The 19,667-nt window shown below is 34.8% G+C and overlaps 1 protein-coding gene across 3 annotated transcripts in view; it reads left to right on the top strand.

Annotated features, from left to right (window-relative positions):
• Window positions 1–19,667, top strand: part of MAP4K3 (mitogen-activated protein kinase kinase kinase kinase 3) — a 189,149-nt gene that overhangs the window by 106,347 nt on the left and 63,135 nt on the right. For all 3 annotated transcript variants that reach the window (XM_017532583.2, XM_017532582.2, XM_037740015.1), the window contains 6 exons: window positions 1,215–1,287; window positions 6,864–6,995; window positions 7,176–7,238; window positions 7,326–7,407; window positions 7,508–7,618; window positions 17,054–17,132. In XM_017532583.2, coding sequence (XP_017388072.1) covers window positions 1,215–1,287; window positions 6,864–6,995; window positions 7,176–7,238; window positions 7,326–7,407; window positions 7,508–7,618; window positions 17,054–17,132 — 540 coding nt within the window. The remainder of the gene's footprint in view (window positions 1–1,214; window positions 1,288–6,863; window positions 6,996–7,175; window positions 7,239–7,325; window positions 7,408–7,507; window positions 7,619–17,053; window positions 17,133–19,667) is intronic.

Genomic DNA, 19,667 nt, shown 5'->3' with positions numbered 1-19,667 from the left:
AAATATCAAAAAATCAATAACTCCAAAAACCCTTTATTCTTTACATAAAGCTTTTAAAATAAAATTTGGTATTACTTATTTAAGAATGTAATTTAGATCATGAATGTTGCTTTATTTCAAACAGTAACATATTTCACTTTGTAAGTTTAGGTTGTTAAATTTGCAATTAAAATAGAGTTCAACACCTAAATAATGACTTAATTTGCAAGTTTAAGACAGAACAAATGTTCATTATAGTTTTATGAACAAAGTCATATTTGTTAGTACCAAATGAAGTAGTTAATAACAAATATCAGTTATTTTAAACTATATTAGATAAATGCAATTAAAAATATGTATTTTATAAAAATATAGATATAAATACTTTAAACTATAACCTGCTGTAAGATTAGTCAGATTTAAGAATATGTATCTAGAAATTAACATGTAATAAAATTTCCCTATGTGACTTCTAAATATGGGAAAAGCAGAAAACATACGTCCTGTTCTTTTTAGTTGTCTATTGATTTTTTAATGAACAGCTTTTATCAGCAGTTTAGTTTAATATTTTGTGCCAGTGTTATGTGCCTCACTCAAAGACATATTATTTATAATATCTTACTTGAGAAGGATTTAGAAGTCATCATTAGTAAACTAGAAAATATTAGATCTCCAAATACTTATCTTAAAGAATAGTAAGAAATCATATATAAAAACAATTTCCTGATAGTGACTGATATTGGTACTAAATGTATTGTTAAATTTGGGAGTATTCTGACTGGATGTCTTTTCAAGCTACAAGTAGACTTACTGGTTTATCTGATGCCAGTCACGGGTATGGAGAAAGTGAATGGAATATCCTATCTCTTAAAGATCCCTTCCAGTGATATTCCTTGGATTTCTGGTCCTGAGAATTAGAAATTACAATATTAATAATAAGTCTAGCAATTTACATTCTCTCAGCTATCACTTTCTCATCAAAATTATTTGAACTTGACCTTTGTTGTTATTTGACTTATGTGGGGATATATGGGAATCCATTTGGCTGTGATATGTGTTCACTACTTTGTGGTATTTTAATGCTAGTCCATTAAAGTTAAAATGTGTAATATGATGTTTGAGAATGTCTGTTATTGCTGTGTAATTAATAAAAATAATTTTTAAAAGCTTCTTATGTTGCCTTAAACAGTTTTACTTTCTCTTAGCTTTCTAAATGTTTCTCATTTTTTTAATAGCTGATTTTGGAGTATCTGCACAGATAACAGCTACAATTGCCAAACGGAAGTCTTTCATTGGCACACCATATTGGTAATTTTATTTTAATTGATATTTAATATTTTGTTCTATCATTATTGGATATAGCATTCCTAAAAAATAGACTGGTCAAAATTTTTCAGACTAAGACAGATTAAGAGAAAAGTCATCAACAGATAAAGTAATTTAGGCATGTATGCCGAATGGGTGGAATACGTGGCCAGAAAATTTTCTACCATGTTATTTTTCATTAAGCAGAAAAGCCTTTAATTATTGATATGGTTTTCAGGAACCTTAATATTAGTTCTAGCCTTACTGGAAAATCCTGGCTCTTTTTCCCGTACATTTCTCATGTATTTTCACGTGTTTTTTATCTTTCCTCACCCTCATTTCCAGTTCTTACTGTGATTAATCTTTCATCATTACATTATTCACAGTACCTCTTTGCTGAAAACTTTTTGGCATGTCTTGGTTGCCTGTAGGAGCAAATGCAGATTTCTTGACATTTGAGTCTTCTGTGGCCTGGCCTCTGTCTGCTTCATTAGCCTTAACTCCTACTAGTCTTCTCCATGGACCTTCCTTTCTAGCCATGTTTCTGTTAAATACTCACTGATCATAATATAAAAACTATCCTACTCATGTATTTACTTACAGAATAATTTTTGGCCACTTACTGTGTGCTAGATGTGGTATTAAGCAGTATAATTATAATGGTGAATTCGTATAGAGCTTTTTTTGTTCATACCATTACTTTGAAGTAACAACACCTTGAAATTCTTGCCATGCTTTTAGCTTATGTGCTAACACTCCCCTGATGCCTTCTTCATCTGACTCATCAGCAGTCATGTAGTACTAATTGCTACTACTCATTTTTTTGTATTTAGAATATGATGTATATACCATTTTCATGTCAACTTATCTTTTCATCAATATATATTTTAAAAGTCAGATAATGCTAAAAAGGCATATGAGAAAAGCTTAGTTGTAACTTCTGCCATCTCTAGCATTATTCATTTACAGATACTGTGTTATGATAGGTGATGATCTTAGCTCTCTTCGTCTTCCAGTCATCTTATCTTTCCAGTGTACTTTGCCGAATCAGTTGACAATACTTTCCTGAAAAAAAGTTTTTCCTGATTTTAATAATTTCATTTTAAATTTGCTTAGTTTCTTGTTTTTCTTTTGAAATCCCTGGTTAACGCTTTGCATACCTTTCCACATTCTACAGTTTTGTAAGATGCGTTTGTATAATTTTTTATGCCATAAAGTCTGTAACATTATCTGATTTTGTCTGGTTGGTGTTGCTTTGTTCTGTTTTGTTTTGTTTTCCTAGAATAACCCTTCCTGGAGTCATCTTCCCTCCTGTTCCAGTCTGGACTGTTTAATTCTCTAGATTTTTTGCCTAGCTCTGCTCTGGCAGTTTTTCATCTTCAGCTTAGCATTCCTTTCTTGGTTTCTAGGTCTTCTTTCATGATTTACTCCTTCCTTTTTGTGTGTGTGGAAAGGGTGTATGGGGAGTAACATTTCTGAGATTTTGCATGTCTGTCCTTGTACATGATTGATAATTTTGGTAGGTAATTCCAGGGTGCAATTTTTGAGGCATTGCACTAGTGTCTTCTGTGGTGCCCATGGGAAGTGTGATACCATTATGATACATGATCTTTTGAATGTAATTTCTCCCCCTATAATCATTCCTGGTGTTTTGATATGCCATAATTATATACTTCAAAATATACTTGTTTTTTGATTGTTTTTGCTTTTATTCATTGTACTTGGCATTTGTGCTTTATAATCTAGAAACTTACATCTTTTCAGCTTGGAGAAGTACTCTTGTATTACTTCTTTGATAATTTCTTTGCTATCCTTTTTCCTGCTGTCTGTGGAACTCATTGGCTATATATTGGACCACTTAAATTAATCCATTAATATTCTTATATTTTCTCTCATTTAAAAATCTTTTTTGTTTTACTTGTAAGAGTTCCTCAACTCTTTACATTCATATTTTCATGATGGAGGCTTCCCTCAAATGTCTGCTAATTCTTATGTTTTAGTTCACTTTGAAGAGCACGGCTCTAAAAACTGGTTCATAACTCTGTGTGTATGGGAAGTCGGGTGTAAAGGTGGTTGTTAAGTGTTCTAGAACTGGTCAAGAGAAGGAAGCAAAGGTATTCTTTATTCTGTATACATACTTCTGCTTAATCACGTCCTCTCACTTTAACCTCTTCATTCCTTGGTTCCTGGTATCTGTTAAGTCTGCAGTGTCTCTTCTTCATCTTGGTCCTTATCCAGTGGGAATGGAGAAGGAATAGTTGCTGGGACTTAATGGATAAGAGTAGGAACATGAAGGACTAACTGTTGACACTTTCTGATACTTCTGTTTTCAGCCCAACCTCAACCCTACTATTGCTGCTTTTTAACCCTAACTTGTCAACATTTCCAGGATGTTGGAGGCTTGTTGGCTGCTAGTTGTTTTTTTACTTGGCACCTGCTTAGGTTTTCCCTGCCTCCTGTTTGCTATATCATTTACTGTTCTTCTGTTTTTAGTCTTATGTGTTGTGGGTTTAGGTAAAATATGTCTGCTGAACTTTTCAAAGATGGTATGTGTATATATTTCTCTTTGTTCTTCTCTTTATTGTTTTGGGTTGATTTCTGAGCGGAGTGAGGGCTTGAATTGCTGTCATTTCTAAGTACACCGTCTTTACAGTTTTATTGTAAACATCTTTCACTAAATCTTCAGGATCTGACTTGATTCTATACAATATTCATTCACTGAATGGGAATGTTGACGTTTCCAACTCCAGTTTCAGATGTTAAAAATTTATGTCATTACTCTTAACAATAATGGGGGAAATATCTTGGGAACATGTGAGATTGTGAATTATGTAAAGTTAAATTTGGGAACACTCTCCCTGTACTTGTCTTTCTGGTATTGTATCTTTCTTACCTACAATCTAAGAATTTAGAATCTCTCTCTTCCAAAGTTATTAGATTGGCAGTTATTCAGTTGTTTGAAAAAGTCTGCTTGAAATTACATTTCTCAAAATTAATACATATGTACCTTAAACAACTTATTTCAATTTAAGACATATATGTACATTTATTCAACAGTCTTTCAATATAGAATCAAGGCCTTTTCTTTGAGTAGACACCTACTAGAGTTCCATTTTAGTAATGCAAACCACACACATCCCAGTGCATCAACTACATTTCTTAATCAGGTTTATTGAAGTAGAAATTTAACCTTATTATGTGTACAGTTGTACAAATTCATACAGTTGTATGAACGTTGAGAAATTTGTATGCTGTGGTGGTAAGAAACCACCAGAAGACATTGACACCATCCAAAAAATTTTTTCTTTTGCCCCTTTTTAGTAAATGCTCTCCCTCCATCCGTAGCATCTAGTTTCTGTCTCCATTTGTGCCTTTTCCTTGAGTGGGATACAAATGAAATCATATAATCTGTAGCCTTCCCAGTTTTCTTCCATTGTTATGTTCTTATCTAATGTACCAGGTTTTTGGCTCATCTTTAGAAATTTGCCTTTCCAAAAGCAAAGCCTTTCTAAAACATTCACTTTTTTTTTTTCTTTTCTTTTCTTTTGAGATGGGGCCTCACTCTGTCACCTAGGCTGGAGTGCAGTGGTGTGATCTCGGCTCACTGCAACCTCTGCCTCCCTGGCTCAAGTGATCCTTCCACCTCAGCCACCTAAGTAGCTGGGAACACAGGCATACACCACCATGCCCAGCTAATTGCATTTTTTATAGAGATGGGATTTCACCATGTTGCTCAGGCTGGTCTCTAACTCCTAAGCTCAAGTGATCCTCCTGCCTCAGCCTCCCAGAATGCTAGGATTACAGCATGAGCCACTCCTCCCAGCCAGCATTCACTAATTTTTAAACCTTCATTATAAATCCATTTTCATAATACTTAATTATATGTTTACAATAGCAAATGTAACTGGAATAAACAGTTTCAGAGATGAACCCAGTTGACTGAGAAGCACACAACAGCTGGTAGGAGTAGACATGTACTAGGTAGAACATTTCTCTTGTCTTTTCTTAGAGGAAGGGAGAGCATCAGCTAATGTGGTAAACTAGGAAGGGGAGGCAAGTTAAGAGAATATCACTTGTATGCATTTCCCATTCCACTAGGGGATTTCTACCAGCTAGTTGGAATCTATCCATCATAAAAGTAATAACTGACACTTTGAAATTCACTTTTCTTATAAAATTCAATTTTCATAAGATCTGTTTTGAGATTTAAAAGATTTTGAAACTAGGGGTTTTGAAAGTTAGAGGATTTTTTGTTTTTAACTTTACTGACTTACTTGACCTCCCTGAAATCGTACCAGGAAGATAATGAATATTTGTAAGACTATCTAGACTGCTTTTGAGTATGGAAGAGTTGAGATGTTTATCTCAATTAGTTGTTCTTAAAACTATTGTTTAGGATTTAAAAATTTTTATATTTGAAAATTAATTTATACCAGTCAAAGTCAAATTTATGGAGGTATAATTAGAATAAGACTGTAGCAAAGTTAAGAGAAACAAAAAATATTACTGAATTTGGGTAACTTTCCTCTGAATAAATACATTTTTTAAAAGTAGACACTCATTTTTATAACTAATAAAACTGGAAAAAATTCCAGGTAAGTTTTTAATAAATATGAATTAAATACTAAATATGAAGATTATTGGTGGCCAAAGGAATAGTTTTGATGAAGTAAAAACAGAGGCTGCCAGATTGCAGTTTTTTGATAAAAGGAAGTAGAGCTATACATTGTTTATTGCAGATGTTACTTATTGAATTTTACATGTACAGAGAGATTGGGAGAATGAATGAATTTTGGGCATGTTGTTCTATTAGAATTGTACATTTTTATAAACCTTTTTAGTAACTAGTATAAGGAAGTAACAAAGGAATCACCAATAGGGGACTGAAGTGGAGGATCTTTTAAAAAAAAAATATTAACAAAGGTTTAATTGACTCACAGTTTTGCTGCATGGCTGGGGAGACCTCATAAAACTTAGTCATGGAGTAAGGCAAAGGGGAAGCAGGCACCTGCTTCACAAGGTGGCAGGAGAGAGCACGCAGGGGAAACTGCCAGTTTTAAAACCATCAGATCTTGTGAAAACCCTCTCACTACCAGGAGAAAAGCATAGGGAAAACTGACCCAGTAATCCAATCACCTCCTACCAGGTCCCTTTCTTGACACATGGGATTACAGTTTGAGAAGAGATTTGTGTGGGGAGCCAAACCATATCATTCTGTCCCTTCCCCCTCCCAAATCTTATGTCCTTTTTACATTCTAAAACCAGTTGTGTCTTCTCATCGGTACCCCAAAGTCAACTCATTCCAGCATTAACACAAAAGTCCAAGTCCAAAGTCTCATCTCAGGGAAGCAAGTCCCTTCCACCTATGATCCTGTAAAATCGAAAGCAAGTTACTTATGAAGTGGAGGGTCTTATGAGATGTCAAGACCTTTGAAAAGGTAGACCTTTAAGTACATATTTATTTTTCAGAAATCAAGGCCTATTTAGGGCAAATAGTGATAATTCTTTGTGCCTTTGGGTGGGAGTATAAGGGAAGAGATATAACAGAAGATTTTTCTTGTCTGGAATATTTATTTCAGGATGGCTCCAGAAGTCGCAGCTGTTGAGAGGAAGGGGGGTTACAATCAACTCTGTGATCTCTGGGCAGTGGGAATCACTGCCATAGAACTTGCAGAGCTTCAGCCTCCTATGTTTGACTTACACCCAATGAGGTCAGTGCATCATCACTGAAGAATCCTGTGCTTAAGGTTTTTTCCTCTTAGTGTGTCATGGACAACTAATTTTCTTAGTCTTGTTTTGCCTTATTTGGGGAATAAATAGTAATAGAATTTGGGTTACAGATTAAAATGTGAAATATTAAAATGCTATGTAATGATTTGTTGATTTTTCAGAGCATTATTTCTAATGACAAAAAGCAATTTTCAGCCTCCTAAACTAAAGGATAAAATGAAGTGGTAAGTATTTTTATGTTACTTACTTTTATGGTAAGATGAGTAAAAAATGAATTGGAATATAAAAATCTAATTTTCTAAATTTCTTAGGTCAAATAGTTTTCATCATTTTGTGAAAATGGCACTTACCAAAAATCCGAAAAAAAGACCTACTGCTGAAAAATTATTACAGGTATTTTTTTTTACCCTCAAATGTATATATTTTTCAAAAGATAAAATGTCATTCCATCAGATTTCTAGTAAGTGTTCTGCATTGTATTTAATTTTTATAGCATCCTTTTGTAACACAACATTTGACACGGTCTTTGGCAATCGAGCTGTTGGATAAAGTAAATAATCCAGATCATTCCACTTACCATGATTTCGATGATGATGACCCTGAGGTAGGAATTGTTTTTACCAACTGGCATATGTAACATATATGTGAATGTATGTATATGTATGTCTGTTTGTACGTCTCAAAATCAGTTGTTTTTTTTAATTTTGGGGTCTAGTTTAAGTAAAAAAGCTCTTGAGGGAACAAGTAATTCTTTGCCTTTCATGGGAAATCAAATGCTATGTTTTTCTACTGACTACTTAAAGGTGACTATAGTGTGAAAATGGCAAAGGCAAATCATTTGATCCACTGTTGAAATCACTCTAGTTATTTCAAAATAGTCATTTTCGATGAAGTTGCCAAATAAATAATCCACTGTAAAAGAGAAAGCAAATGGGAAATGCCTAAAGAAGATACTAGAATATTCAAAATGTTTCCTCAATTTGCTTCTCAAAAAGAATCCTCAGTTTGGTATGGTGGCTCACGTCTATAACCACATCATTTGGGGAGGCTGAAGTAAAAGAATTACTTGAGGCCAGGAGTTTGAAACCAGCCTGGGCAATGTACCAAGACCCTGTTTCTATCTTTAAAAGAAAAATTCTTACACAATAGTTAATGAATTATTAGAGGTTACTAGGAAGTATAGGATTGACTTTGTTGGTGACTAAAACTCAGTTATTCACTATGGAAATGTTTTAAAAAGAGCTAGTGTAGTTAATAAAATAATTCTAACACGCAGAAGCATTCATATTAATGGAAGCTTAACTTCTGTTTGCATATGTAACATTCCTAGCACTGCTAATAGTTGTGGCACCCAAGATAAATTCAGTATGTGTGACATGGCAGAATTCTGTTATTGGGTATGTAACAGAAGTGGATAGCCTTTAACTCTGCTGGCTTTATGGGAGGCCCTTAAAAATGTAAATTTTATTGTTGACTGAAGATGTTTTTAGAAAGATGGTGAAAGATTGTCTTAAGTCAGAGAGAACCTTTCTATCAGTTCAGCATTGTTCCAGCTTGCCATCCTTATATAACTCTGATAAACTATTTGTCCTTTTGTTTAAAGATCTGGAAAGGAGTTTGGAGCATAAAAACTTAAGAAATATAAAATATAATTAACCTTATAATTGTACTATAAAGAGATTTTTTGTTTGTTTGTTTGTTTGTTTGTTTTGAGACGGAGTCTCACTCTATTGCCCAGGCTGGAGTACAGTGACATGCTCTTGGCTCACTATAGCTTCCGCCTTCTGAGTTAAAGTGATTCTCCTGCCTTAGTCTCCTGAGTCGCTGGGATTGCAGTTGTATACCACCACGCCTGGCTAAGTTTGTATTTTTAGTAAAGATGAGGTTTCACCATGTTGGCCAGGCTGGTCTCGAACTCCTGACCTCATGATCCACCCACCTCAGCCTCCCAAAGTGCTGAGATTACAGGTGTGAGCCACCTGACCCAGCCTAAAGAAGTTTTTTTGTGTTGCTTTGCTTGATTTTATTTTGAAGACAGTTGAGTTTTATAAACTCTTCTAGTCTTATCTAGTATACAGGCAGTCCTTGATGTGGATGGTAATGTAGGACTATAAAATGACTGCATAAGCTAAAATTCTGCAAAGTAATCCTAATAATCAGTGGGAAAAAAGGATTACAATTGTTTCATGACCTTTAACATTTTTTGTTAAAGCATAAACTCTGTTACTGTCAGTTATAAATATAGGAATGTGAAAAAAATAGTAAAACTATTATTTACAATATACTATAAATATTAGAATCATTGATTCTAATATTTATAGTATAAAACGTGCATGAAAATAAAAGTTTATTAACTTTTATTGATGTTTCATTTCTTTGTTAACAAACTTTTCATGCACATTTTTTACTTACCTGGTAGTCTGCTTATTGAGTAGGTTGCCTTTTCATGATGTTTCTGCGACACAGAGCAAGTATCTTTTCTATGCCTTGGGAAATTGTCATATTCCCTTCTTATTTTCTTTCTAATCATGATCATGATGTGCATCTGTTATTTACATAGTAATTTGTGAACTGAAAGGTTACCAATGGAGTTTATGCAATTACAATTAACACACAATGGTAACTGTTATTTGAACCATGTTGTAGGGAACTAGTATATTTAACTAAATTACGGTAACTGAAATTGATGTATAACAAAACTGTAAAACAAGGACTGTCTATACACTTTTCAGTGCACTGAATGCTACATGATTGTGTCTTACCTCATTCTATGTACTTGTCATGCTGAATTATAGTGTCTTTTAAAAAATGTATTCAAAGAACAGAAATAATAAACCAAATAGAGAAGCAATCTGTGGAATGAAGATTCTTCTGAAACTTTCTCATATAGCAGGGGAAGAAATTCATCTTTCTTATCCAGACATTGTTTTGGTATTATAGTTATGAATTGTTGTAAATCTTTATGGTAAGTAGGTAAAAGAAAGAAATTTAATTATTCCGGGGGTAGAATAAGGAGAAGCTGGTACATTCCCTCTCATAGTAGCTTAGGATAATGTTTTCCTTAAGAGAAATTCCTAACGTTTTATTTCAAATGATTCGTAATTGTAATTGCAGTGTTGTCACTCAAAATGTGAGTGTATCTTAAGTATTTCAGCACTTGCTGTAATACTAAAACTATTGTATTCATACTCTTAAAAATAAAAATAGGTGAGGTGGCTCACGTCTGTAATCCCAGTGCTCTGGGAGACTGAGGCAGGCAGATTACCTGAGGTCAGGCGTTTGGGACCAGCCTGGCCAATGTGGTGAAACCCTGTATCTACTAAAAATAAAATAATTAGCCGAGCATGGTGGCTCATGCCTGTAATTCCAGCTACTCGGGTGGCTGTGGCAGGAGAATTTCTTGAACCTAGGAGGCAGAGGTTGCAATGAGCCAAGATCATGCCATTGCACTCCAGCCTGGGCAACACAGCAAAACTCCTGTCTTGAAAAAGTATATGTATATATGTGTGTCTATCTATATATACATATATATATATGTACGCACACATACATATCACATCTACTAAGTCTAGTTTAAGTTTTTTTATAGGTTATGCACTGTGGAAGAAGTTTGACTTTTTAATGTTGTATTCCCATGTAGTTTCTATTTTAGAAGTAATTACACACTGGTGTAATTATAATTCTGATTTTTATTCAGTTTTCTTCTCCTATATGTTAACCCACTTACTATGTACAGCATTAAAGATTTAACGATTTTATTAAATTAATCTATTATGCCAATAATTTAATAATTTATTATGCTGTTTAAGCTGGGAAGGTAAAACTGTTCTCAGAAATAATCATGGGTTTCATCCATGTTCATTGATAACAATCTGTTTGAGTAATATGCATGTTACCTGTTTTTGTTTGGTTTTGCTACTTTATATTATATCAAAAATCTAGGAATTTTCCTAGCACTATGGCTAGCTAGCTGAATGCACTGCCACTTAATTTTAAGTCTCAGTGTCCTCATCTATGCAATGAAGAATAATGCTTGTTTCATGAGTTTAAGGATATAATGCTAAGGTGCATCAAAACACTTTGTAAACTACAAAGCACGTTGCACATGTAAAATTTAAATATCTAATTTTTAAAATGACTGTTGCTACTGTTTCACTATTACAAGTATTTAATATTTCAATCTTTTAGATTTGTATGTTTTTTTTCCCTGAGATGTACCTACACTGTGAATAGTTAATTCGAGTCTTTTTCTTGATTTGCCTTATTGAATCTAAGACTTAGAACTTAATGTTTATGAATTGTGTTTTCCACAAAGATAGATCTAAGAGTATACCTCCTCAAAGATAATACAATAGCTTCAAAGATAGCATTTCACACACAGAGGAAGCTATTGGGTATTGGAATAAGTACATGAAATAATGCTGGCTGAGAGACCTTAATTTTAGTATGGAACTGCAGAAGTTTTTCTAATAAGACCTATTTTACTTCCAAAGGTTAGAGGAATGTCCACGAATTAACAGTAAGTAGAACTCATCTCCATTCTGCCCACCTTCAGAATATTCCTGTATGAGGTTGGCAGTGCACATAGAATAGTTTTAATAAAGTAAAAGGAAAGAAAATAGAGGACTGCTGCAAGAAAAAACATAAAGGGCCAAAAAAAAAATTGTGTTTACCAAGAAAAAGTACCATAAATCATTAACACATTAATGTGTAGTGTTCCATTATTGGAACTAGGTTTGTGGGAGTTATTTATATCCTAATGCCCAAGGTCATCGTCAGGGTCTGATTTTTCACACAAAAAAATTTGCAACCTCAGGTATAAATGGGTTAAAGCCTTTAGCATTATTTCATTGCATTTATCTCTCATCCTTTTGATATAAGAAGTTGAGGCAGATTTTTGCAATTTTGCAGTTTTCTCCTCTGCAACAGGGAAAGCTACTTGCAACTTGTAAACAGCTATTGAATTATCGAAATACTTAGTTTTTGACTGTTTGTTTATATTCAACTCGATGAACATTCACTGGGGACCTGCTGTGAATAAAACATATTTCTTAATTTTGAGAAGCTCACCATTTCAGGAGTGAGAAGAAAAACCATCCAGCTTTTGTTGTGGAAGTCAGAGACAATGTCACAAAGGCAGTGACATTGCTAGAAAGGAGTTTGCCAATAGGAAGGTGCCAGAAAGACCAAAGTTTAAAAAATAAAAATAATGGTCAAAGAATTGGGGACTTTTAAAACTCATCAGGACACTTAAAGAATGTTAGCCATCTCCCATAGGTAAATGTTTGAATACACTAACTTTCGTAAATTTTAGAAATGTTAAAATACGGTCTTTACCCTTAAATAAGATTCATGTAAAAGTGAATGCAATTAAGGTTACGTATGGGTTAAGAGCACATCAGGTGTCTGGGTGCAGTGGTTCACACCTGTAATCCCAGCACTTTGGGAGGCCCTGGCAGGCGGATCATGAGGTCAAGACATTGAGACCATCCTGGACAACATGGTGTAACCCAGTCTCTAATAAAAATACAAGAATTAGCTGGGTGTGGTGACTTGTGCCTGTAGTCCCAGCTACTCGGGAGGCTGAGACAGGAGAATCTCTTGGATTCAGGAGGCAGAGGTTGCAGTAAGCCGAGATCACACCACTGCACTCCAGCCTGGGCAAAAAAAAAAAGGAGCACATCAGGTATATGAATGTTTGTTATTTCATTTGTTTAGGTTCTTATCTACTAAATAGTAGATTCCTGAATTCTTCTTACGTTAAATAATAGCTTGCCATATGATATTTATGCAGTAGAAATATTTAGACTTTTGATTTGGAATTTTAAGAGATGTTTGACAGGATAAATTTTACTTGAATTTTTTTTAAATCATTAACAGTTACCTTTCTTTAAAAACATTGAAAATGCAATTGTCCCTTGATACACACGAGGGGCTGCTTCCAGGACCCTCAGGTGTACCAAAATCCTTGCATACCCGACTCCCGCAGTCAGCCCTGCAGAACCCACATATATGAAATGTTGGTCCTCCATATACATAGGTTTTGTGTCCCCAAGTTATCTGCATAGAAGTGGACTTCTGAAGTTCAAACTTTTGTTTTTCAAGAGTAAACTGTACATGAAATGAAGAAACAATAAGGTTTTACTTTCCGTATTTTCTAAAATTCCTGGCAATTTTAAGGGAAGAAACTGGGGTAGGGAGGTTCTCTGTAGTTTTGGTTAAAAAAAAAAAAAAGTATGTGACAGAGTGTATATACCTGAAAAAGATGAGGACCTAAAAGTAAATTTGACAACAGTAAACAAGTTTACCTGTAGGCATTTACTTGTCGGATTTCTCAGTCTGAGCACTGTTGACATTTTGGGCCAGACAGTCCTTTATTTTGGGGGAGTTGGGGAGGCTGCCCTGTGCATTCTAGAATGTTTAGCGGCATTTCTGGCCTCTTCCCATTAGTTGCCAGTTAATACCCTTTAATCCCCAGTTGTAACATCAGAAAATGTCCCCAGATATTGCCAAATGTCTCCTAAGGGACAAAATTGACCCTGGTCAAAAAACACTGGCTTATGTTAACTAGGACTTACCATAATGTCTTTGTCTTTCCTTCATTTTCTACAAACTTTACGTTCTCGTGTAGCTCCCATTGCAAAGGCCCTATTACTTGTATTTATATTATTTGATGATACAATAATCATAGAACTTTAAGATTATAAAAGTTGAATAAACATGAATGGTTTATAAGGGCAGGGTTTTTTTCAAGAAGTAATAAAAATAATTGTAATCACATGGCATGTAAAGCATTGTTTAAAAAAACAGACACCATGCATCATTGTGAATGGCTTGTTTCTTTAAATGCCATTTATTAGAATGATTATTTTCATCATCGCTTCTCTAAATATCATGTATTAGTTATTAAAAGCCTGTTGTCACAGGTGTCTATGACTAGTATATATTACATTTATAGAGAAAAATGAGAGTGTTTGTATTTAGAAATTAAAGGCTAAATTTTGATTTTAAAAATCTCAACAGTTTTTATTAGTGATCTTGAAAAAATTCATTGAGTTTCTTTTTCTTTTAAGTTTTAGTTTCAAGGTACATGTGCAGGTTGGTTCTGTAGATAAATGGTGTATCACAGGGGATTGATGTGCATACTCTTCTGTCACCCAGGTAATAAGCCTGGTACCCAGTAGGTGGTTTTTTATACTTAACCTTCTCCCAAACTCAGGGAGGCCCCTGTGTCTATTATTCTCTTCTTTGTATCCATGTGTACTCAGTGTTTAGCTCCCACTTGTCAGTGAGAACATGTGGAATTTGGTTTTCTGTTCCTGTGTTAGTTCACTTAATTATGATAATGGCCTCCAGCTCCATCCTTGTTGCTGCAAAGGACATTATCTCATTCTTTTTTATGACTGTGTATCTGTACCACATTTTCTTTATTCAGTCTACCGTTGTTGGGCATTTAGTTTGATTCAATATCTTTGCTATTGTATTTTGCTACTGTGAGTAGTACTGCGATGAACATAACATGTGCATGTGTCTATGCTAGAACGATTTATATTCCTTTGGGGATATACCCAGTAATGGCATTGCTTGGTTGAATGGTAGTTCTCAGCTCTTTGAGAAATCCCCAAACTGCTTTCCACAGTAGCTGAACTAGTTTACATTGTCACCTGCAGTGTTTAAGCATTCCCTTTTCCTTGCTGCCTTGCCAAAATCTGTTATTTTTTGACTTTTTAATAATCATTCTGGCTGGTGTGAGATGGTATCTCATTGTGGTTTTGATTTGCGTTTCTCCAATGATTAGTGATGTTCAAGCATTTTTTTCATATTCTTGATGGCTGCATATATGTCTTTTTTTGAAATATATCTGTTATGTCCTTTGCCCACTTTGTAATGGAGTTGTTTGGTTTTTGCTTATTAATTTGGTTAAGATTCTTACAGATTCAGGATATTGGATCTCGGTGATGCATAGTTTGCAAAAATTTTCTCCTATTCTGTGGATTGTCTGTTTACTCTGTTAGTTTGTTTTGCTGTGCCGAAGCCGTTTAGTTTAATTAGATCCCATTTGTCAATTTTTGGTTTTGTTGCAATTGCTTTTGGCATCTTCATCGTGAAATCTTTGCTTATGACTATCTGGAATGGTATTTCCTAGGTTTTCTTCAAGGGTTTTATAGTTTCAGATTTTACATTTAAGCCTGTAATCCATCTTGAGTTGATTTTCGTATACAGTATTGTGTAAGGAAAGGGTCCAGGTTCAATCTTCTGTATATGACTAACCAGTTATCCTAGCACCATTTATTGAATGCAGAGTTCTTTCCCCACTGCTTCTTGTTATCAGGTTTGTCAAAGATCAGATAGTTGTAGGTGTGGGGCTTTATTTCTAGGCTCTCTGTTTTGTTTCATTGGTCTATGTGTCTATTTTTATACTAGTACTATTCTCTCTTGGTTCTGTAGCCTTGTAGTATAGCTTGAAATCAGGTAATGTGATGCCTCTACTGTTGTTCTATTTGTTTAGGATTGCTTTGGTTATTGGGGTACTTTTTTGGTTCCATGTGAATTTTAGAATAGATTTTTCTATAATTTTTAATTTTTGAGAATATATCTACATGGCCTTTGTCTAATGATGCTAAAGGATATCCTTTTCCAAGTCCAGCTTTTTAAGTTCAGATGAGCTATTTTAGAATCGATTGTGCTTATTTGAAATTCTAGTAAATGTAATACCATTTTAGAGCTGTTAAGTGTCATCTTTCATTGTTAGAAAACAAAATTATTTAGCATTTCAGAAGATTGTACCTAACATTCTGTTGCCTCCTTTAATTTCAGGGTGGGTATCTTTCATTCCCTGGCTTCATTTAAAAAAATCTTGTGGCAGTCCCTTGCTCCTTTTATACATGAAATATTTCATTGTCAAAAGAAATTTTTAGAAAATAATACTATTTTCTTATCCAACCATCTGAATTGGTACATGTGAATAGGAAATAATCAGTTAAGTCTCCAGTTCACCTCTGTTCTAAAGAGTGAAATATGGCTTTTGTATAACTGGATAGTCCTTCTTACAATCATTTGATTTCTTGAGTTAGTTATCAGTTTGTTCCTGACATGCTAGCAGTTCAATTTTCAAAGTATTTCTCTAAATCATATTTTTCAGCTTTTTCTTTTTCTAATGTTGGAGGCCTTTGACACATCTCATATTGGACATTCATAGTATAAGTTTTCCAGTACTCCTTTGTGATCACATTTAATTAGGTGCTATAAATAATTTCAAGGTGTGAAACTTCTTTGTAAATTAAAGGCAAATAATTGAATACTGGTATATTTCCTACTTATGGAAATTATAATGGTGCATCTATCATCAAGAGAAACTGAGAAGGAGTGAAGAGCATTTTTTAAATGAAGAAAAAAAAAGCTTCTGAAAATCGTAAAATACTGTATGTTCACATAAACATAACTTATGTAATTTTGGGGAATCTTAATTAAATCAATTATGATTCAAGTTATGCTGAAAGTGAAATACAATATCATCTATAAATGTGTGTGGTTTTTGAATATTATTTCAAAAAACTGTAAATTGAAAAATAAACCTTAACTTCTAAGCTCAGCCATCATTGAATGATAGACGCAAATGGTAATGTTTACCCTGTTGCATTTCCTTTTCCTTCAGAATTTCTTGATGTCAGAATAGATCCAGAATACTTAAGTGAACTTGATTCATCTTTGTAGAGTGGATCTAGACAAGTCTAATGTTGCACATACAAATAAGCAAAATACGTTACTGTTGTGTTTAATTTCATATGTATTTAATCTAGCCAAAGAAGTGCCCCTTCTAGTACAAATAATTTATGTTGTGGATAATAAAAATATTTTTTCACCTTCATAGTTTGAGCTGCCGTTGTGATTTGCTCTTTGTTAAAAAGAATTTGCAAAGTTATATTTTACTTTCGTTTTTACTTAAAATGAAGTATTTTTTCCTATTTGAATAATTTTGTGGACCAAACTATGACTTGATTACCAAATGGTGCATATCGTTGCTTTTGTTCTTTTCTAGCCTCTTGTTGCTGTACCACATAGAATTCACTCAACAAGTAGAAATGTGAGAGAAGAAAAAACACGCTCAGAGATAAACTGTAAGTATATACTATACACACTTTATGATTTAATGATAGAAAACAAGATTTTAAGTTATAATTTAGTTATTTTTATTTTCTTCTGAGTAATTTTTCTTTCTAAACACTGTTAAAGTTTAGAGCAATAAGAATTTCATTTTCCTTATTCTTGTGGAATTTTTGGTGGCAGAATGGGATGTATTTATGTTTTTGCTGTTTGGGAGGAGAAGTTAATTTCTGGAATAAGCAGGATAGAAGTAATTAAGGCAGTGCCATTAAACTCCTGTGTGCACCTAGAGAGCTTGTTAAATGCAATTTCGGATTCAGCAGACCTGGGATGGATCTGAGCTTCTACTAACAAGCTCCTATGTTATTCATATGCTCACGATCCAAGGGTAACTGAGAAATAGAGGTTCGCAAACTGCCCTAGCATCTGAGTAACCTGGTGGCTTTTAAAAATGTATTCGGAGGCAGGGCGTGGTGGCTCACGCCTGTAATCCAAGCACTTTGGAGGCCAGGGTAGCCGGATCACCTGAGGTTGGGAGTTCAAGACCAGCCTGACCAACATGGTGAAACCCCATCTTTAAAAAAAAAAAAAAATATTCGGGCCCCATTTTTCCGGAGTCCAATTCAATTGGTCTTGGATTGGCCCAGAAATCTTTTAAAATAGGCCTCTAGTTAATTCTTATGGACAGTCAAGTTATGGGCCCACTGAGACAGTCATTCATTCATGTGAGATCCAATACTATCAACTCATCAGTGATAAACTGCTAACAGGAATCCCTCCAACAATAATGCTTCACTTTTTTTTCCTTAGAAGCATTTATTCTCATAAGTTTTGTGCTAATGATACCTGGAAAGCACGGTGGATTATATAAAAAGCTCAGGAGTGGGATTTGGTACTTTGTTTGCCAACAGTTGGTTGTGTGATCATATAAAATTATCTTTAAAGCTACTGCTGAAGTCACGTTTTAGATTTGCTAATTTCACCACAAAACTATTTTTCCAAAAATGACATCCTTAGCATGTAAGAGCATTTCTCATCTTTTTCATATACATAAAGTAATTATGAAATATCTTTATCATTCCTTTAGTATACAAAAAGTAAGTAGAAGCCAGGTATAGTAGCTCACGCCTGTAATCCCAGCACTCTGGGAGGCTGAGGCGGGCAGATCACTTGAGTCCAGGAGTTCAAGACCAGCATGGCCAACATGGTGAAACCCCATCTCTGCGTAAACTACCAAAATTAGCCAGGCATGGTGATGCGCACCTGTAATCCCAGCTACTTGGGCGGCTGAGGCAGGATAATCACTTGAGCCTGGGAGACGGAGGTTGCAGTGAGCCTAGATCATGCCACTACACTCCAGCCTGGGCAAAGAGCAAAATTCTGTCTCCAAAAAAAGAAGTAATTAGAGATGTCTTGGAGTTGATTTAGAAAACTTTATGTATTCAGTACTGTTGAAAATGTAAAGTGCTCTCTATCTTGTTATCTGATTTTATTTAAAAATTACATTGTCAGTTTCTTTATATCATAGTGTAGTTGTTTCTGAATCACTCTATGGTAACCTATCAGCGATTCTCAACTTTTAAGTGCATATGCATGTGTATGCTATTTCAAACTAGATGTCTAGGCTGGGCCCAGTGGCTCATGCGTATAATCCCAGCACTTTGGGAGGCCAAGGCGGATGGATCACTTGAGGTCAGGAGTTGGAGACCAGCCTGACCAATATGGTGAAACCCTGTCTCTACTAAAAGTACAAAAATTAGCCAGGCCTGGTGGTGTGTGCCTGTAGTCCCAGCTACTCAGAGGCTGAGGCAGGAGAAATGCTTGAACCTGGGAGGCAGAGGTTGCGATGAGCTGAGATCCTGCCACTGCACTCCATCCTGGGTGACAGAGTGAGACTGTCTCAATTTAAAAAAGGGGAGGTGCATCATATGAGAACTCATGAACACAAAGGGGAACAACAGATACTGGGGCCTACTTGAGGGTGAAGGGTAGGAGAAAGGAGAAGATCAGAAAAAGTAACTATTGAGTACTAGGCTTAGTACCTGGGTGACAAAATAATCTGAATGACTTTTAGAAAATGCAAATCAAAAAAGAAAAACCCCAATGAGATATCATTTCACCCCAGTTTAAATGGCTGTTGTTAAAAAGCCAAAAAATAACAGCTGCTGGTGAAAATTCAGAGAAAAGGGAACTCTTATATACTATTGGTGGGAATGTAAATTAGTACAATCACTGTGGTAAACAATATGGAGGTTCCTCAAAAAACTAAAAATAGAACTACTGTATGATCCAGAACTACTGGATTATGCATCTAAAAGAAAGGATATTGGTATATCTAAGAGATATCTGTACTCCCAAGTTTATTGCAGCATTATCACAATACCCAGGATAGGCCTGGTACAGTGGCTTATGCTTGTAATCCCAGCACCTTGGGTGGCTGAGGCAGGGAAATCACCTGAGGTCAGGAGTTCAAGACCAACCTGGCAAACATGGTGAAACCGCATCTGTACTAAAAGTAAAAAAATTAGCCGGATTTGGTGATGCATACC

This window comes from Cebus imitator, unplaced genomic scaffold (genome assembly GCF_001604975.1).
Source record: "Cebus imitator isolate Cc_AM_T3 unplaced genomic scaffold, Cebus_imitator-1.0 Scaffold77, whole genome shotgun sequence".
Taxonomy (NCBI): domain Eukaryota; kingdom Metazoa; phylum Chordata; class Mammalia; order Primates; family Cebidae; genus Cebus; species Cebus imitator.
Note: the sequence above shows the minus strand (reverse complement) of the source record. Positions and strands in the feature narration are given on the sequence as shown.